The 21,848-nt window shown below is 49.9% G+C and overlaps 1 protein-coding gene across 1 annotated transcript in view; it reads left to right on the forward strand.

Moving 5' to 3' along the window:
* The window catches only part of grin2aa (glutamate receptor, ionotropic, N-methyl D-aspartate 2A, a), an 87,762-nt gene that overhangs the window by 4,917 nt on the left and 60,997 nt on the right, over positions 1–21,848 (forward strand). Inside the window, exon 2 of the mRNA XM_062566193.1 lies at positions 1,900–2,403. Coding sequence (XP_062422177.1) covers positions 1,903–2,403 — 501 coding nt within the window. The 5' untranslated portion in view covers positions 1,900–1,902. The remainder of the gene's footprint in view (positions 1–1,899; positions 2,404–21,848) is intronic.

Genomic DNA, 21,848 nt, shown 5'->3' on the forward strand with positions numbered 1-21,848 from the left:
CACGGGCCAACCTCAGCCCACAGAGCGCAACGTGAAGCCTCGCAATCAGATATCTGCGCCTGGTGAATCCATCCGTGCACCGACCCCAGGCCCGCCGGTGAACCCATGAATCGCCACGTCACGGGACGCATCACGTGAACATATGTTCTCACGTCCCTCTGGTTTCGCTGACGCTCCGCTCCACAGCACACCTGCCCAGGTGTCTTCGGTGCGCGGAGGTCCGGCGAGGGGGGGGTCCCTAGTTGGGGGGATTGTCGTGTGAGTCGTGTGCGACGATGATGTCACCGGGATCCTCTGCTCTGGTTGGTGCGGAATGGCACATCCACACTCCAACACACACAAAAATGAGGAAAACCCCCCTCCAACCTTTTGCCCCCCCCCCCCCCCCCTCCCTCCGTCACAGTGGCGTCCCAATCTATTCATAGCTCTCATCTGCCTGCTCGGTCTCCCTCTGCCATTATGTAATTCGTCTCTTCCTTACCTCTCTGGTTCAAAATGAGTGTATGTGCCTTACGGCTCTGACTGCACTCAGTACGCTGACACATTTATGTACAAAAACGAAAAAATTCGTGTGAGGAAATGCTCAAATTAGCAACCACATCAGGGGCGCTTCGTATTTGGTTTAAATCTACTTTTCACGTCGGAATGTCCGGTTGGTTGAAAAGAGAGATGTCGGTTCTTACCACACAATGAACCAGTGGGACATACATTGGTTTCCTGTTTTTTCCTTCCACGGCGGTGATGACGACAGCAGCTGATTGGCTTTCGCAAGACATCAAGTTTTTGCCCAAAGTTGAAATATTTCAACTTCGGCGAAAAAGCGCTTTATTCGCATCGCTCCTTACGCTAATTAGCGTTACGTATAAAAATGTGCGTCCTTCGCGCACAGTCTGCGCATCAACTTTGCATAGAATCTACTCTAATAATACGCTTGGCTTTCGGTGTGAACGCAGCATAAGAGTCGACCTTCATGCTAGCAGCGTGGTGCAACTTCAGCATGCTAACATGCTCACAACAACAACGCTACCACAAATGCACACAATGGTCACCGGCTCGATTTGGTGCGTTGGAGCGCCAACATTCGGCCAGTGGCTCCGAGTACATGATGCAAATAGCTTTGCGGGCGTAAATTACATTTTCGACGTCATGGCAGTGCTCTGGAAAAAGGTCAGCTGATCCTCTGGGTACCCCAAATAATCTGCGGTGAACTTGCAATCCATCCAACAGTCTTCCACCAGTAGCGGTGGACCGACTAAGGCACTGAAAAAATGCCACGGGCAAAAAATCGGAAAGTACTCGGACTTAAATTACCAGAACCCCAAATGACCCGCATCATGTCACTCTCTCACACAATCATACAGGCACATGATATTATGGCCCGGCATAACGTTGCAAATAATTGAACCACTAAATCAACCAGCAGGCAGCAAGTGTAATAGAACCAAATGTATATGGTGTTACAGTGCAGTCTCGCAACCCTAACCCACCCCCTGCCTACCCCTTATAAATCGCATGTCGATCTATGCTGAAGGCTGAGTTAACGTACGCACCACTTGTAAACTGCATAACTGTCTGCCTGCCTCACCCCGAACAAGCACAGCGCGTTCCTGGATCATCTGATCGCAGCGTCGTGACCATAAAGAATAGGCTGCACTTCTTAGTCATTTTCTCTTTCTCTCACCCGCCCGCAACTTCCTCCCAAGGCCGCATCCCGCCCCGCAAAGGTTTATGTGTGTAATAACGTTACTGAGACGAAGTGGAATATAAAAAAAGAAAGATGCAATCTGAATGTGTGGGCTAAAAAGGAGCCGTGCATTAACACCTTTCTTCTCCCCCTGTCTCTTCCCTCTGCCGCCTCCCTCCCTCTTTTTGATCTTCCCTCGTCCTTTCCCCATGCAGGGGATGAAGTGGTTTGGCAGTATGTCCCTCAGCAGCAAAAGGAGTAAGAGGAGGAGTAGATGGAGCTGCAGCTGCACCAGTAGCAGCGGTAGCAACAGCGCGCTGCTGTCTCTGGCCCTCATGGTGGCGGTGACCCTCGTCGCCAACCCCGCCGTGGCTCAAAAGCAGCGGACTGGCGGCGCCCCGGACAAAGTGCCGGTCCTGAACATTGCGGTGATCCTGGGGCGCACGCGTTACATCTCGGAGCGGGACATCCGGGCGCTGTGGAGCAAGGAGGACCCCATCGACGTCAACGTGGTCACACTGCTGGTCAACGAGACCGACCCGAAGAGCATCATCACCCACATGTGCGACCTGATGACCGGGACCAAGATGCACGGCGTGGTGTTCGGGGATGGCACCGACCAGGAGGCCATCGCCCAGATTTTGGATTTTATTTCCTCGCAGACGCTCATACCCATCCTGGGCATCCACGGGGGGTCGTCCATGATCATGGCCGATAAGGTGAGGAGCATTGTGGGTGGGAGGAGGATGGCTGGAAGAAGGAATGGGTGAAGTTGTGCCGTGCCAAGTTGACCGGCTGGGCGAGTGGATTGATTACAACTTTTAAATGAACCAAATCAGGCACTTACCTGTGACCTTCTAAACGATTGGCTGTCTAAAAGACTCGCAGACAGGAAGCAGACTGACGTGGGTGGGAAGGGGTGACGTGGAGGATGAGGTAAGTATCTGCAGGAAAGGTGTTGGAGGAACAGGGTAGAAGAGAAGCAGGTAGAGGACAGAAGCAAGGGAGCCAGGAGAGGTGGCAGAAGAGGAGAGGAAGTGGGCGTTTGTACGTTGTTGGCGGACGCCGACTGCGTGGTACGCAAAGCTGTGATCTCAGAAGTCTCCGTTCTCGGTGCGAGATTCTTTCAGACCAACTGCGAGAGTCCCGATTGTCTCCTTTTAACAGCCCGTCGCTCTGATCGCTGATCAGCAGGAGACGAGCGGCACACGATGCCGGGGATCCACGAGGCGTCCTTCACTTCTTCTTCTTTCTTAATTAAGATGCTACATATTGCATTTTGTCACCATATCAAATTATTGACTGGCTCCTGATGTAATTGTTGGGTCTTACCCTACTGTACAACCAAACACCAACTAGTTTGTATCTTTAATTCCCTTCCCCCCCCCCCCCCCCCTTAAGAGGATGAATGGTTTCATTTTCCCTCGAGATCCGCCAGTGTGAGACCATCACAAATCTTTAGCTGCAGCCTGACAGACGACCCTGTGGCCCCCGCCGTGGAACATCTCGCCGTGTGTTTACAGAAAATGTGACTTCAAGGTAAACCGCATTGACCCTGCGGCGCTGCACGCCGCGACCTTATTTACACGGGGGGATGTTTGGAGGAGAGCGCGGTGGAGGAGGAGGAGGGGGAGGGAGGTGAGTGTTGAAAAAGAGGAGGTGGCGAGGGAAATGAAGGGGGGCGAGGGATAATCTCTGAGCCGGACCAGAGGCGAGGCTGAGTGGAGGGGGATTTACAGGATGTGCTGATTGGCACCTGCCACACACCACCTAGTTCAGCAGCACACACACACACACACAGGCACACACACACACACGCAGGGAAATGATCCACTTTGTCTTCCTTTAGAGTCGTTATCGGGTATCGTCATTAGCAATCAAAACATCAATTCTTCTTTCAATTAGGATTTGTAACGTCATGAAATATTCAAAAACCAAACAACAAGCCACACAACGTGCGAAATACTTAAGTCTGTTTGAAAGATGTGTCGTGAAGAACGGCACCAAACAATTATTTCTAAGAGGTTGTTTCATCACTGTCAGATTCAGCAGGATGGTTGAGATCTTGTTATCACACAGACACACACACACACACACACACACACACACAATAGCAGCTGTTAAATCTGATCTAAATGTTAAGTTAAGTGCTGCAGTGCGTTTCCGTCCCTAACCCCCCCCCCCCACCCCCCCGTGAGGTTTACACAGTGTTTTACCCTCTAAATTTGATATGACCCCCCCCCCCCCCCTGCTGTAGTTTAAGGTTCATCCCTCTGAAGAGTAAGCAAGTCTGCCGTCGTGTTCCGTGCAGATTTTTGCTAATCCTCATGTGAAATATGAGCAGCGGCTCCTCCGCGTGTTCGTCTTCATCCACGATTACGCCCTCATGAGCACGTGCACGTGTGCGCGTGCACAAGCACGTACATGCGTGCCTCTCCTGCCCGTCACTCCCAGGCTGATCCTCTGGGTGCTGAGGACTTCTAGTCAGAGCTGTTTCCATGTCAACCTCAAGAGAAAACTCTCCGTGCGCCTCCCTGGGACACCGTCTCCTCTCTGTCTTTACTTTCTCTCCCCCCCCTCCTCCCCTTGTGTTGTCCCTGCCTCCCTCTCCGGCTCTCTGTGTCTCTCTCCATGCTTGCTAATTAGATAAATGTTGCAGTATCTGCGGTCTGCGTCGGTCCCTTCCATCTCTGCCTCTTGGTTGAATAATGCACCACTCGCCTGTATTGAAGAGAATACATTATTGATCAAGGAGAGAGATGTCGTCTCTCGCTGCATCCTCAGCGAGATGAAACAACGAATTCATCTTAATTTGGAGTTTTTGCCTAATCGATCGTTTTTTTTTTCTTCTTCCGTTCTTTTTCGTCCCTTTCGCTCTGCGACCTCTCCGGGCCTCCACGTGGCCCCCGGCCCGGTGTGGTTGTGCGGGTGGATGTCCGCCCCCCCCCCCCCCCGGCGCGTTGATTGGCTTCATGTACTTCTAAATGGTCATCGACCGGCTCACGGGGGGGGGGGGGGGGGGGGGGTGGGGGGGTCGATAACGCCGACCAGGATCCTGTCGCTATCGAACACCGCCTGTGTTCCCCAAGTCTTTGTTTGTGTGTCTGCTTATTGATGCTCCCACTTTGTGAAGTCCTTCTAGCCTTGTGTTTCCCCTCCCTTTGCTTTTGGCGGCTGTGTTCACAGCGCTGTGGCGGGGGAGACGTCCGTCCCCGTTTGGCTCTTTGAGGAAAAAACGGAAAAATTCCCAGAATAAAACAACGTGTTGAAATAGTGTAACTGCGACGGTGAGTTCTGTGCTGCCTCTGCAGTGATATCGACTTAACGCTCGTCTTTCTACACTTGTGAGGACTTTCGAGATATCGCCCGAGAGGACGTTACGTTGAATTCATGCAGACTTTGCCTATAACACACACACACACACACACACACGCGCCATACTATGACTTCAGAATTCATCGGTTGAGGGTCTTAAACAGCTGATACTTCATTTACGTCGGTTGATTAATGAATTATTCAGCAATTGAAACGAATGGATGGGCAGCGCGTCAGATGCTCGGCGGAGCACGAGCGTCTCATTTGATTTGGAAGTGAAAGCGAAAGATTGAGACTCTGAAAACGAGCCTGAAGACACGAGCGCAGGAAGGAAATAGAACAAATGAGAGAACACCGAACACCGAGAAGGTTTGGAATTTGTCACTGTGATTCAACACCAAAATAAAGGCTGTTGGTGCCTGACTGGGGAAACGTCCCTTTAGGGGTGACCACACCATGGGGGGGCGGGGGGGTCATCTCACACTGATGGGGCAGGAGGAGGATGCCCCTCCTGACAGATTAAATAATCTTCTAATGGACCCAAACCGAAGTTTCTATTACTTCGGCTGGTTTGACCTTTGTATCCATAACCATAAAGCTCTACAGTGCTCCTTTGCATGTGTTCATATGTGTGTGTCGGTGTGTGTGTGTGTGTGTGTGTGTGTTTCGTTGCTGCTTTAACATCTTTCGTACCTACTAACCACACACACTGGATGAGACTGCCAGCGTTAAGACAGTACATGCAAACGTGCGTGTGTGTTATTGTGATCAAAGGACATTATTCATCCATCGCTGTTGTTGTCTCCCCTCAGGCGGTGTAATTACACACACACACACACAGACACACACACACACAGACAGGCTGACGGTTGTTGCTTCTTGCTTGTGTCAAATAGCGAATCAGAGCGTAAAGGTGGCGGAGAGAGAGTGGCTGGAAACAGAGCTTTGGTGACATCACTCGTGAGTTCGTCCAATTGCGGCCGTGGAGACGTTCGTCCTCGATGGCGTCCTCAGCCGCCCCCCCCCCCCCCCGACCACACACACCTGCACCTACTGCCCCCACAACATTCCAACACAGCCATTCTGTTTTTGTGTGTCTGTAATTGGCTGTGGGGGGGGGGTCCAGGCTGCAATAATGACATCACTGGGGTGAGAAGCTCCTCGGTGAGATTCCCATGGTAACACTTTACCTCTCCGCTCTGCTCGTTTTGTATTGGTGGCGCGTGTGCCATTTGTGCGTGCGCGTGTGTTACTGTACATATGAAAACGCTTACGTGTGTTTCGGTGCGTGTGTAACATGCTCGTGTTTGTGTGTGTGTGTGTTATTCCAGTAGCTCTGCAGCAGTCTTCCATTTGACAAATGGCCTCTCACGCCTTAAAGGGAATCGATTTGAATGAATATGTGGGACCAGAGGAAATGAAGCTGTTAGCTCTTTCTATGAGCATATCCCCCCCCCCCTTTCTCTCCACCGACCCTCACCCCCAATTCCCCCTCATCCTCTCGCTCCTCCTAATGGAACCTGTTATAGAAGTATAGAAAGTTTGGAATTGTGCTTTTGAGCTTTATTCCTCTGGTCCTCCTTGACTCTCTTTCTTCTTTGAATCTATTTTCCCTTTTTCTCTCTCTCTCTCTCTCTCTCTCTCTCTGTCCCTTAAGTGTCTCAGGAGATCCTCAGCTGCTGTGTGTTGAGAGATTGCAGCAGCACGCACGCTCACGTGCGCACACACACACACACACTAAGGACTCTACGAGGACAGGTATGCATGCAGAAGGTGTGTGTGACCTGTGACCTCTGCAGTCAGGTCTTGATTTCTGCATTGAAGTCTTCCAGCTGTGTGAGAATGAAAGTTGTGAGAATCTTCTCTTCTGGAGCGACTCGCAGAAAACCGGAGTAACGGCATCATGAGTAACGGCATCATGAGTAACGACGTCATGAGTAACGACGTCATGAGTAACGGCATCATAAGTAACGGCGTCATGAGTAACGATGTCATGAATAACGGCGTCATGAGTAACGACGTTATGAGTAACGGCATCATGAGTAACGGCGTCATGAGTCACAGCGCCATGAGTAGCGACGTCATGAGTAACGGCATCATGAGTCACAACGTCATCATGAGTAACGTCATCATGAGTAACGACGTTATGAGTAACGGCATCATGAGTAACGGCGTCATGAGTAACGGCATCATGAGTAACGACGTTATGAGTAACGACATCATGAGTAACGGCGTCATGAGTAACGGCGTCATGAGTAGCGACGTCATGAGTAACGACGTCATGAGTAACGACGTCATGAGTAACGGCATCATAAGTAACGGCGTCATGAGTAACGATGTCATGAATAACGGCGTCATGAGTAACGACGTTATGAGTAACGGCATCATGAGTAACGGCGTCATGAGTCACAGCGCCATGAGTAGCGACGTCATGAGTAACGGCATCATGAGTCACAACGTCATCATGAGTAACGTCATCATGAGTAACGACGTTATGAGTAACGGCATCATGAGTAACGGCGTCATGAGTAACGGCATCATGAGTAACGACGTTATGAGTAACGACATCATGAGTAACGGCGTCATGAGTAACGGCGTCATGAGTAGCGACGTCATGAGTAACGGCATCATGAGTCACAACGTCATGAGTAACGTCATCATGAGTAACGTCATCATGAGTAACGACGTTGTGAGTAACGCTATCATGAGTAACGGCGTCATGAGTAACGGCGTCATGAGTAACGGCATCATGAGTAACGACGTCATGAGTCACAGCGCCATGAGTAGCGACGTCATGAGTAACGGCATCATGAGTCACAACGTCATGAGTAACGACATCATGAGGAACGGCGTCATGTGATCGGCAAACTGGATATTTTCATGATGTACTGGTGGAAGCGTTTACTTTTTAATCTCTTGCATATTTCATCTCCATTTCCACCTTCTGCCGCTTGGCCCTTTTTAAATCGCTGTCTTCATTGTCCAGGGCTCCTGCATGCTTCTGTGTCATGGTCCCACTTCTGGCGTCTGTGCGGCAGACACACACCTTGCCAACGGCGCGCTAATCCCGGTTGTCGGTTTGTCTCAGTTACATTTGTGCGACTCTCAGACTAGTGTGCGATCGGGGCGGGGTCCGTCCGCCCGTCTCTTTTTTTTCTCTTCTTCTTGTTGATTAACCGCGAGTGTCTCAGAAGTAAATTGAATTCCTGATCTGCTCGCCGCGACTCTCGTCAGCCGCCCGTAAGCCGACAGAAATACCCCGCAGTAAATATAACCGAGGAGAATAACGCAGCTATCACAGCTCTGGAGGAGAGAATTTTGTCATCTCAGCTTAAGCCCGACTAATATACAGATAACACGTTCACGCAGTCGCTGGCTGAGGAAAGTCTTTTCATTTCTGGTCGCGTCACTGAGGAAACCGCGTCAATGCGAAGCGGATGTTAAAGAAAGAAGAAGAAGAAAAAGCTCCCTGGAGCCCTCAAGAGAAACAGCTCTCCGTTTTTCCGAACTTCGAAGTCGATGATGATTAAGTTACAGTTAAATTACGAGCGACAGCGTTAACGGGAAGCGTCTCTGGGTTTTAGACTTCATCACTTCCACCCACTGTGGCTACACAGAAAAGGTTACCTGGGAAGACAGCGCTTTATTGTGAAAGGGCTTTTGTGTTGAGTGAGGATGTGGTTGTCAGGCAAATTTAAAGCCTACAGTGCCCTCCCGTTTTTTATGTAAATTCATCACTTCCTTTTAAAAAAAATCTTTAGAATATTATTCAAATGTTGACATTGAATGTTAAATAATGTGTGCGTTCGAGGCTGAACCGACCCAGAATGCATTGCACAAAGAATATCCCAACATGGCTGCCCGTGTAGCCCTCTTTTGGGCTGCTGCACAAACGCACCAAAAAACATCCTTTAAGGCAAAATGGACAAAATGGCGATTCAGCGACTTTAAAGAATCCAAACTTGATATTTTTCTAAACGCCGGTCCGGATCCCCCTGCTACGAGATTCCTTTTAAAGTTACACAATCCTCTGGATACTTTCCCAACATGAGAGCGATGTCGATTCAAAATGGCAGCCGTGGAAATGAGGTCAGCCAGACTTGTTTCCGAGGTTCAGACCTCCACATCAGTAATAAAGAGCGAAACCTGGGAGCCTTTTAATAAAGGTGCTTTGTCACGAGCAACATGGTATGAACACACACACACACACAGACACACACACTTCATCTCATCTCAGTCGTGTCTCCTGCTCTGCTGCAGTCTCAAAACGTCTCTGTTCTGGAATTAGCCCTTTTCTCCGGCCTCGTTTCTGCAGTTATTCAAAGAAAGAAAACGTCTTCCCTTTGAGCTGCTCTGGGATTTGGATTTTTAAAAAAAGCACAATCCAGCGCGCTGGGAGGTCACACAACAGTCACTGGCGTTGAGTGGGATCTAATTAGAAAACGGACCTGATCCAACCTCGGCCCGGAGAAAGCCGGTCCATTCCGCTGATACGCGCATTTTTTTTTTAAATAGGTCAAGTGGAAATAGTTTGAAAAAAGTGTTTTCCTGTTTGTGTTTGACTTGATCGAATCAGGTCCTCCTGCATTTCTCTCTCCTCCTCTCGTCTTTTCATCTAATCTTCAACGGTACACCACCCCCCCCCCCCCCCCCCCCCCCTCACCGCAGATCCTTTGTTAAGTGGTCGAAGATGGCAGTGAGAGATCTCAGATCAGCTCGTCCAAAAGGAGCCGGCCGCAGCTCCTTCTTCCCTCACGCACGCGCGCACGCACACGCGCACAAAGCGCTTTAAAAAAAACACGGTCTTGGCCTTTCTTTGGGTCTCAAGAACAAAGTGTTTGACTCTGCTCTCTCTAACGGGACCGTGGCATTCTTATCATCCCGCACTCCTTATCCCTTCATAGCGCAGACACGTACACACAATTATACATGCAACGCACGCACGCACACACACACACACACACACACACACACACACACCACACACTGCTGTTGCCACATTAATCCGCGGTGTCTGCAGTGCGGGGCCGGCTCGCTGCTCTTGGGCACGGGTCCATTAAAGTGGCCCTCGGCCTCTCCCGGAGTGCGCGGCACTGCGCGGTGCCGCGCTGCGCTAACGGTGCCGCGGCGTGTCGGGGGCAGCGAGCTGTGCCAAAAGACAGGGAACGGAGAGATGCAGGCAGCGAAAGTGACATGAATTAAATATCCCTTCCTTGTTTCACTCGTCCCTCCATTATGACGGAAAGCCCCGCGGAGCATGAAGTCAACCTTAATTGTTCTGAAGTGGCGAGGAAGGATGGATGGAAGGATGGATGGAAGGAAGGATGGTAGGAAGGATGGAAGGATGGATGGCAGCGAACAAGCTGCGAGCACAGCTCTCGGGAAAAGGGCATTATTCATGTTTATTCGTCTCTCTGCCTCCCCTTCCCCCCCTCCCTCCCTTCTCCCTCCCCTCCAAGTTTGCGTAACGGACAGAGAGCACTTAAACACTTTAAACTTCAGCTCGGTAAAAAAAAGAAAAAACACAAAGTATTCTGCATCGGAAGCCATTAGCATGAAAGACAACTCGGGAAGTGTCCTTGTGTTTGACAGACGGCTACATGCAAACATCCCCCCCCCCCCTCCCCCCTCCGGGGCCGTTACGCGTGTGAGTGAAAACATGGCGGACGTAAGTTGGCCACGTGGATTTGAGGCATGCGGTCCACTTCTGGGAGGAGACTATTTTGAGGTTTTTTGTTTTTTTTTCCAGGTCATTCACGACTCGTCAGGGCGCTCTCGGCTCTGGCCCTTAATATGGAGGCCTTAAAATGTCGTGTCACATCATGGAACCGACGTGGTGACCCCCCCCCCCTCCCCCCTCGCCCCCGCCCTCCCTCTCCCCCTCCTCCCCACGCCCTGCTTTCTATATTGCAGTGTTTCGGGAATTTAGCTGACTTCAAAAGATCGAGGGAAGAGAATGGGGACAAAGAAAGAGTGACTCAACAGCTCCCTGCTACACAGAGAGAGAGGGAGAGAGAGAGGGAGAGCGAGAGGGAGAGAGGGAGACAGATAGGGAGGTGGAACCAGCACAAATGAGGGAGTTAAAGATAGAATAAGAAGTAGGGAGGAAGCTTTTAAAGAGGCCGCCTTTAATTAAGTCGATAGTGTGGTTATTAGCGATAAGGTTTTTGCTGAGAAAAGTCAGCCCCCCCCCCACCCTTTCCCCCCCACCACCTCCCGTCATACTGTAATTACTGTATGCAATCTCAGACAATGCACGAATCCGTCCTGTCTGGTACTCGAGGTGACCGGGCCACAGCTTTAGAAACATATAAAACATTTTGACATCATTATAAACTTATAATAATGGGATCAAAGCATGTGACCGGGTGAATTGTCTCGTTGACTCATTGACAACAAAACAAAACCAGAGTTAATCTCCTCTTCATTCATGTTGGGGCGACACGTCGTTTAATGACGAGTCGATCGGGTCATTTATTGGGTTTTAAGCGTTGTGTTTGAGGTTCATCTCCAAAACAACCAAGAATCACTTCAGCAGCAGAACTTTTTTAAACAAATGATGTCACTTCGTTCTGCTTCACGCGTTTCTCTCTTCCTGCAGATCTTCTCTTTGCTTTAATACAGAACATTATTTTACCACCTGTTCTTATGTGTTCTAGTTTCTAACACAGGAGAACAGTTTGTTCCTGTTCCTGTATCCTCCCCCGGCCTTTGGGAGGGGGGGGGGGGGGTGGGTGTATAGTCTGTTTTGGTAGGACGGCTGTACAGAGAGACGTTTGGGGAGGGTATGAAAATAGCAGAGGAAGGGAACATAGGACGGAAAGGAAAGAATGGAGGCAGGAGGGAGGGGTCAACATTGACAAATGGGTCTGCCGAGTTAGCCTCGGCTCCGGGGAGCACCGGCAGTTAGGTCAGGGGGGGGCGGGGAGGGATTAGACTCTTACCTGCCCAAGCACCTGAGAAACAAAGAGAGGCAGTCATATGGGGAGAGAGGCCGATGGGGGGGGGGGGAGGGTAGTGTAGGGGAAGCTCGACTCAAAATGCAGCAGTTTTCAATGCGTGGTGAATGAATGGCACGTGCACGCGCCCCCTTCACGTGCACTCTTTTTTTAACACGAGCTCTCCAGAAGCTCCTGCTCCTCCACTCTGTGAAGTTCTGCCCTTGAGAGAGAAGCGGCTCTTTCTTCTCCTGTCTTTACTAAACCCTCGCCGCAAATAGAGGCCGAAGGTCCCCGATTAACGGCGCGAACCAAGCGGCTGGTTGGGCGCGTTTACACGAGGAGCCACGAGGAGTCACGAGGAGCCGCGGCGTGACTCAGATCCTCTTTTGTCCGAGGAGTTTGTTCAGTCTGCTCCTCGACGAGGAGTCGTCGGTGAAGACAAAACGCCGAGGACACTGCGGCTATTTGCACAGAGCGGGACACGCACACGCCCACACACACACACACACACAGTTTTGTCATGAAACTGATGTTCCAGGGGACCTTAGAAAAAATGAATGGGGGTGTATCTAGACACCATTTTGGAGCTTGTGGGAGGGGTTAGCCCGTGGGGATCTCATTTTAGGTCCCCACGGTGACACAAGTCCCCACCGGTCTGTGTGTAATCAGGTATAGGTCCCCACTGGCATAGAAGAACAAGAACAAGAACACACACACACACGCAGAATGATGGCGGAGTCTAGCTTCTATCCACGTGTGTGTCCATGTGTGTGTGTCTTTGGGCTCTACTTTATTAGATACAGTTGTCCATTCGTGTGTGCGTGCGCTTGGCTGCACGGATCAATACGCCTCTACTGGGGCGTAAAACCAAGGAAACTAAAGGATCACCGACACACTGAAACGTTGGGTGTGTTTTAAATTAAACTTGTACAATATGAAAACAAAATAAGCCATTTATGTCATGAATGACACATTTTATTTTATTTGTTTATCTGGTTTAAAGCTGAGTACGCAGCAAGATTCTGAGAGTTAATGTTGAAGTGCAGAGTTAAAATCACACAGCAACAAGATTCAACTCTTACTGAGTCAATTGTAGCAAAGAGCTGGAGTCATTATTCAGTGTCAAGATCAGATTCATTTGCAACACTTAGTAGAGTTAAATGAACTCTTTGATAGGATTGAAATGTAACTGTACAGCGTCACACTTCAGGCTTAACTCCATGTAATATGGTGCATGGATTGTGTGGTGAGGGTGAGTCTTGAGCCACAGGGTTGTTGGTTTCGAACCCTGGTTTACCCATGTTCCATGTCAAAGTGTCCCTGAGCAATACACCTAAACATGAACTGCTCCCTGCGCTGAAATGTAAACTCCATGTGTTAAAAATGCAACATAAGTTGCTTTTGATAAAAGCATCGGGCTAAAGGACGTTGTGTTCAACACTGAGCAGATTTATTTTGACACTGCTTCCGAGTTAAATTATTAACACTTCGTTGAGTGTTGATTTAACACTGATAAGATTGGGACAATATAAACACCAGCTTAGAGTTCAAATTGAATCTCACAGTCGATTTCATTTTCTAAAAATCTTCTGTGTGTGAGTAACTCTTTATATTTGAATTTAGTTTAGTGTAAGCATTGAGTTCTCAGTTCATGTGCTTTTTATTCTGGAGCCAATTTAAATCTGTGATCTACAGGAAATGAAGAAGAAAGAGATTGGACCCCCGACGTCTCAGCAACACGCCGACGATTCTCTTACGTCATTGCATGTGATGCTTAATAACTAAAACACACCAAAACCTTCAATGAGCCGATCCGGACCTGTCACTCATTCACAGCTACGCTCTCTCACCCCTTAAGATCATTAACTCATTCATTAAGGAAATGAAATGTTAAATGATTTACCAGTTCTCCTCCCATCACACCGGAGTGTGTTTAAAAGAAGGGAGGGCGTGGGGGGGGGGGGGGGGAGGGGCTTCAGTGCAAACCTGATCTATTAGCGTGAATATTCCAAACCAATAACAGCGTGAACCACTACAGCTTTTAATGAGAGACCCAATGAGGTCAATTCAGGAGACATCGTACACACACACACACACACACACACACACACACACAGGGTGTGTTGTGATGGACTGACTTAATGGGATCAGTGTCTCCTCACCACCTTCCCTTGTCTCCTCTCAGGACGTACAGAGGCCTCGATAGCGCTTTGTGTGCCACAGATATAACTCAGTTTAATTAAATCTCTCCCACGTGTTTGTTCATTGGCGAGCGCTGAACAGTAATTCTCGACCTCGGTTTAATTAAAGCGCCTTGTGACTAACGTGTGTCCACGAGAAAAGTGCCCGCGCAACAGCCGGATGACGTCCTCACTTGGACATCGTCGGTTCTCAAGGTCCCCGCTCAGTCACATGTAGGGACCCGGTGCCCCGCCCCTCGTCACATGATCTCTCAGACGCAGCCGGTGTGTCCGTGTGTGTGCGCGTGCAGGCCGTCAGGGGCGCTTAACCTTCCTCCTTTACCTGCGACAATGAACCACTTCATCTTAAACGTGAACTTTCAGTCAAATAATTGACTCAAAGTTCTGAAAGTTTTGTCTGACTTTAACACATTTTGTCAGTTTCCAAACCAACGTTTTCCAAAAGCATGTTTTCTAAATAACTTAACAGGTATAATGTGGAAATATTGGGTTTCAATTGAGAGGCGGGCGATGGGGGCCGGGTGGAGGTGAGGGGAGGGGCTCTGTTCTTCATCACAGGGCTCCTCTCGCTCCTTCACTCATTTCCTCTGCGTCTCCTGCTCCCTCGGCCACTTCTCGCTCCCCCCTCCTCCTTCTGGAATCCGTGCCTCCTCGCTGGAGACGATGCAGCTAGCTGATAAGCGAGTGTCATCACACCCTTCCAACCTACCACCTCCTGTATTGCAGTACTTCATCACTTCATCACTCTAACGACTCCCGGCCCTTGATCTCCCTCTTTGTTTGTTTTTTATTGTCTTCCATTACGTTCTGTCAGAGCGCTGACAATAAGAGAGATGGACGGACTCTGCACTTATTTTACATCTGAGACTTTGTAAGTAGATATTGAGTCGATTGATGAGTTTAACATTAGTACCTGAAAGCGTCCAAATGATGATGACTATTGCACATCTGTCACATCTGTGTGTGTGTGTGTGTGTGAGAGAGATACGTGGAGCTTTTGAAATGTTCCCAAGGACAGATGTAATTGCATTTCATGTCTTGTACTAGTGGACACCCCCCCCCCCCCCCCCCCCTCCATCTTTTCATGTGTGTGTGTGTGTGTGTGTGTACATACTGCCAAACGAGTGGCAACACTTGGCACAAAAAGATCACTTTAAATTAGGTGAAGCTAATGTGTGGAGATGAGGTGTGGTGCACGAGGGAGATGGGGGGGTTGGCGGGCGGGGGGGGGGGGCGTAGGAGGAGAAATAGTGGTGGACGTGAAAAGAGAAATAAAAAGAAATAGAGCAAGAGGAGGAGGTCTGAAAAATAAAACTATGATTTAAAAGAACAGGAGCAGAGAACTCTTGGCAGATCTACTCTATTCTATATCTAGATTGCCCTGTGTGTGTGTGTGTGTGTGTGTGTGTGTGAGCTTGACCCTCAGGGGTCACACAGCCTTAGGTAATGGCTCCATTACCAAGACGAACGGCCGCCCTCCCGACACAAACGTGATCACTCTTTTCACTTCTATGTCCCGTCTTCTCCTTTTGCTTTCATCCACGTCTCCTTTCTTTCACCCTTGCGTCGCTTCCTCTCTCCTCCCCCCCCTCTCTCTTTGAGTTCACGTGCGACACAAAGAGCAAGACGGCAATATGTGACGCGTCAGTCGATTCCCCAATTCATCAGGCTGACCTGTGCACACTGTGTGTGTGTGTGTGTGTGTGTGTGTGTGTGTGTTTGTTTGCACATGCGTATAACGAGAACTAATTTGCTGGCCTTGTGCTGCAGTGATTAACCCTCTTACCCTCTTCTCGTTATCTCTCCCACCCCTCATCTACTCTGTGACTCATAATATGGTGTGTATGTGTGTGTGTGCGTGTGTGTGTGTGCGTTTGTGCGTTTGTGGCTGGCATTCTTCTTCATCAAACAACAGCCGGTCTATATTTGAAAGAGATTGGTTTGGGGTTTGAACCCACGCGGAGCGGTGATTAGTCCGGGCCTCTTTGCACCGTCAGGTCCAACCACAGGACCAGAAAGGGGTGGAGAACCTCATCATGTGACCCTGGTGCACTGACCATCCGGCCACTGGAGGCTGGATTCGCACACCTCGGGTCTCCTCCTCTGCACATGTGATCCCTTTCTAGCAGTTTGATGCAAGTTGAACTTAAACGTCGAGGCCTCCAGCTGCTGCTGATGTAAACATCTGGTGCCGAGTGGCTGTTCCCCCACCCCGGTGGTGCAGTCCCACCCGAGAAAAAGCAACACCCCATTTCATCTCTCGTGTGCCGGACCTCGCCCGGGGGGGGGGGGCAGGGAGGAAGTCATGGGGGGAGGGAGGGAGGGAGTCATGTCATCTTTATATAACACACCAGGCCGACTCTCCAGCATGACAAACAGCTACAAAGGCCAAAAAAAGACTCTATTCTCTTTGCTTTGATTACAACTTGGTCCCCCCCCCCCCCCCCCCGAACAAACACCACCATCCCTCCTTTTAAAAGGAGCTGTGGACAATTAGACCCCTCTTTGTTCTTTCCTCCAGCTACACGAGGCAGAGAGGACGGGGCGACAGACTTAGTCACACAAAGTGAGGGAGACGCCAAAGAAGCCGCAGTGCCGGCCCGTGTGTGTGTCTGTGTGTGTGTGTGTGTGTGTGTGTGTGCGTCAGCCTCCACATAACCCCGCATGCCGACTTAGACTATTCTGCTGACTCCTCATTCTAAATACAATCACTTGATGGAGTGCAAAGTGTGTGTGTGTGTGTGTGTGTGTTAAACGTGGGAATTAAAGAAAAATCTTCTTTTGAATATTTGGGGTCTGTTATCGTTTCCACTCTCATCCACTGTGTGCCTCGTGCGTGCGTGTGTGTGTGTGTGTGTGAGGCTTTAGTCGGTTTGCCCTCCGTGACTAAGCCGGCGTGAGGGTGTGTGTGACGTCACGGAGCGTTTCCCCTGGTTACTGGCCACCCAGTTTTGTCACTTCGGCGAGAGAGAGTCTACTTAGAGAAGTTTGGGTTATGTGGAGGGTGGAGAAGGGGGGGGGGGGGGGGGGGCGATGATATATTCATGTGTCACAGCAGGACGCCAAACAAAAGTTAGATGTAGCTTCTTGCACGGACGTGATGGAGCAGAATGTGAGACGCTACTATTGAGTCAGCTAACTCAGCAGGTCAGTGTCAGCCGCTGGACTCACCTCAGAACACACACACACACACACACGCGTACAGTACATCCGTTTGAATCATCGCGATGACACATCAAATAGTACAACTCGGAGGCTGCAAAACGCACAAAGTACACGCCGCGGCACGCACACTGGGAGGAAGCAAATGTAGGTTGTGTTACGTCATCGCGCGCACACTGTAGTGCTCGGAGAACGAGCGTGGTCCTCGGCATCAACCAGTCACAACACGCGCACACACACACACACACACACAGACACACCATCTCCCACTTCTTCTCCGCGCTCCGTTTTTGGACATCGAGCAGTCGCGTGGTTTCCCCTCCACGCGGTGGCGAATCAATCAAAGGCCTAAATCTGTGATTCTCAACTTCACACTAAATTCATCCTGTGATTTTTATTTTGAAGGGACTTTTTTAATGCAGCGGAGTGTCGATGTTTTCAGCAGCGTGTGTCAGGTTGGGTCAAACCCTTCTGATATGGGAGGAGACATTGAGTTTTTAGGATAATTAAACATCCTGAATATAAAATTCAGCTCATGAACTTGATTTTGAATAAATTTGAGATGTTGAGAACGTTCCTCGATTTGGGTCGCGGCTTGTCATTAAGGGGTGGGATGGTGGGTCCATCACGGTGGAGCCAGAACCAGTTGAGAACCACTGGCCTAAATGATGGAGAGGAGAGATGAGTCGAGGGGGTTAAAGACAACGTTGTTTTCTCTTAATGTACAAACATACACGGCGAATCCGTCTCGGTCTCTGTGGGACGATCCCGGCCCCTCGGGCCTTCGCATGCCGTTTTGTTTTTTTTAGGTGCCGGGCCGCTGCTTTTTCAGGCCAGCAGACAGCGCCGCTCTGTCAGGAAAGGCCCCCCCCGGGGAGCGGAGGTGACGGATGGCATTTTCAAACGTGTTATCTTCCAAAGCTCCACTTCCGACTCTTCTCGAGCATTTTCCAGAGCAGCCGAGGTGAGTCCGAGACCCCCAACGTCTGCCCCTTTTCTCAGGTTGAAAACCTCACGATTCTTCCAGAGGATGGGGGGGGGGGGGGATCAAGCACCACGGACAGCTCCCCGCCTCCTGTCAGTTGTATGAAGGCTTATCAAGCTTTTAAAAAAAACTGCACAATTCCTACTGAAAGCCTGCTTGACAAAGCTTTAAAGACAGGAAGTGTAAAAGTTGCACTATTTGTTTGCTTTTACTCCTCAGTTTCCCAAAAAGCAATCTCATACAAGTTCATTAAACGCAAAAGGTCAAAGAGGTTATAATTCACTCTTTTATATATGATGTGGAACATCATGTTTATATAACTGCATTTGCTCATATTCCTTTTTACTGACTGGTGGAATGTGCTTCAGAGGTCCATTCTGGAGATATTTGCACAATCCAGATGTTTCAGTTTGAGGAAGAGGAAAGGTTATCATTGATCTGATGGATGGCCGGGTGTGCGTCTGTTTGTTTGTGTGTGTCCATATGTCCTCTCGAGCTCAAGGCTAATTGCCTCAAAGATGCCATCGGAGCCGCCTTACCTCAATTGACCTGACAATCGATGAATGGGGAGAAAAGAACTTGCCTGGACAGAGAAAGCGAAGATGTACACATCAGAGTAACTCACCTTCACGATGCATTTACAGTCAGCCCTCATTCGCACTGCACTGCTCTCCGCTACACACACACACACACACACACACACAAACACACACACGCCGCGGGTTCGTTTAGATCAGAGTGGAGACGAGTGCTGCTTAGTTTATTCATCAGGGCGTCCCGGCTAAAGGTCCAGGTGTCATCCTGCCTATCGGCGTGCGTTGGAGTCAGCACTCCTCCCCTCCGCCCCCCCCCGCTGGCCTCCTGCATTAACGCACTTAATGCTAAATCAACAGCTCCCTGGAAGCCCGCTAAGTCCTCCCTAACCCCGCAGAGACAGGCGGAGAGGAAGAAAGAGGAAGAGCAGGAGCTCTGCACACACACGCACACACACACACACACACACACACACACACAAAGTGAGAGGTGTTAGGGAAGGGCACAGTGGAGGATGAAATGCTTTATATTTGGACAAGTGTTAGCTGAGGGACCTGAGAGAGAGAGGGAAGGAGGTAAAGTGCTTCCTTTCCTCACTAATCCCTCTTCTTTTCTTACGCTTTCACACATCATTCTCTTCCTTTCATCCGTTCAGCTTTAATTAGAATTGGGGGGGGGGGGGGTCCCAGCTAAACATCACGGGCTGGAACAACGCCGGCCGAAGACTCAGGTCCAAAATGCCGTGACGCCATAGGAATCCTTTCCTGCCTCAAGGACGGGCGGATCTAAATGAGAACAGGTAGAAGTGTAAAAGGTTATCGTTATAAATATGGCTGCAATAGACGTAATGACAAATATGCAACATCAAGAGACACAAGGGGACGCCACTCTTTTTATTTGTGTACTAACTCCACATTTGACGGGCATTTCATAGTTTTGTTTCTATAGCAGGCGGAAACCAAAAGTAATCGATCTCATTCATTCGGATGATTGATACCTGAAAGGAAACGTAAGTCAGATACGACATTTGCGTTGTTGTGAAATTCAGCCTTCAAACTCGATTTTTCGTGATCAAAATAAGAAACAGGTAAACCGCTGCGTGGTTAGCAGCGTGCTAGCTCTGTGCTGCCTGCTTTGCTAGCATGCTACGCTGCGTGCTACGCTAATCGAGGACTCAAAGGTCCACGCTGGCTGCGGGCGCTCTGTGTGTCTTTCTTTTTGTGTGTGTCTAAACGTCTGGCTGCGTGGTCCATTGTGTGTGTGTGTGTGTCTGTGTGCGATGGTGGTGCAAATGGATCCACGGAGAGAAACACTGCTGGCCATGATGTCAGCGGGGGGGGGGGAGTGTGAAGGCAATGCTCGTGTGTTGAAGTGTGTGTCGTCGAGTCCGGTGAAGAACACCGTGAACACTTTCGGCCGATTTAGAGCGGCGGGGGGAGAGGGGGGGGGGGGGGGCGGAGACGAGGGGACGCTTAGGAGGAGATGAAGACCAAGGACGTGGAGGAAGCCAGTGAGAGACAACAGAGGACGCAGACGTCTCCTTGAGAGGGACAGAGACACGTGCAGGGGGGACTCAATGCGTCAGACGGAACGAAGTGAAGAGAAACCGGTTAACAGTAAAAAAGGTGGAGAGGGAGGTGATGGATATGCAGAGATAGGAGTCAAGGGAGAGAGAAGGATCATATCAGGGAGATCGAAGGAACAGATAAAGGCAGCCGCCTGAGGAAGGTTAAGATAGATGAGCAAGTGATACGCAGGGGGCAGATTTCCTGTTGCTCAACATGAACAACAGCACCCGCGGGTGAGGGGGGGGGGGGGGGGGGGGGGCCTTTAGACAGGTTTATTAATTTCTAAATTAAAAATCAAGACGGCAACTTGTCTTGTCGGGTCTTTAAGGACTGCAGGAGCTGATGTTCTGGGTTTAATGTGCCCTCATTTGTGTTTAGCAGATATTTGATTTGCAGACGGCCAATTAGAGGCACTTCGGATATTACCTTCTCTGCTTTTGGCAGACTGTCCGCCGTTGATTGGCGATGAACTGAAAGGAAAGATATCTGCTCTTAGCGTAATAGCGATGTGTGTAATGTCTGAAGCGGTTGGAATCGGTGGACAGGATGCCCCCCCTGAAGGCTCTTAGGAGGAGCCACGCCAAATCATTGAAATGAGGAATTGAAAGCAGAAGACACTGCTCGGCGCCATCATGCACACGGGCAGACGTGTCCGACGGTTTGAAGCTGGAGCAGTGGGAGACAGGGAGACAGAAAGAGGTCACAACAAGAGACGGACACTGCAGGAAAAAGACGCAGCCTTAGTCGAGAGATATAGTTGGAAACATCTCACTGGAGGATTCAGCTGTCTGTCCAACACCAGAACATGTGTCTGAGCCAACCCAGAGGCCGTTGTCTTCCATGCATCGCATGTCGGCGCTTACACGCCTTTGCCACTCCGCGGCGCATTCCTGCGACACATGGAGCGCCTTGTGTAAAAATTTCAATTAACTACTGGAAGCTGGATGGATGTTAAATGGATTCTCCTTTGATGACCCTGCGGAATAAATGAGTGAGACGCACCGTAAAATAAAACGTGGTGTTTCACCGTTGCTTTTCCCTTCCCTGGTTCACACAGAGCGGCCACGTGAGCCAGGATTTGGTCTCTCGATCCCCACCAAGGCGTTCACATGAGTCCACTTCACAGCGAGCAGTGTGGGGGGAACAGCTGCAATAAGCTGGATCGGATCCTGCAGAACACCCGTACAAGGCAGTCAAATACCAGCAGGGCTACATCGGCGTTTTTACCGGTAGGAACCATTTGGAGGAACTTTGGACACATTGGACAGAAGCAGTGGTGTTTCTATCAAGCGCCAGAGTCCCTTTGGAGAACCTCTCACTTTAGGCTGTCCGACTTAAGTTCTGACCGACTTATCCTTCAAAGTCCTGGTTCTGGTTCCCCCCCTCCGCCGAGCACCGAGCTGAGGGCCTCCAGGGAACTGGATTTTGTTGGAGTTGGCACCACAGGCAAGCATTAAG

The sequence above is a fragment of the Pungitius pungitius genome, chromosome 12, assembly GCF_949316345.1.
Source record: "Pungitius pungitius chromosome 12, fPunPun2.1, whole genome shotgun sequence".
In the NCBI taxonomy this organism is placed as follows: Eukaryota; Metazoa; Chordata; class Actinopteri; order Perciformes; family Gasterosteidae; genus Pungitius; species Pungitius pungitius.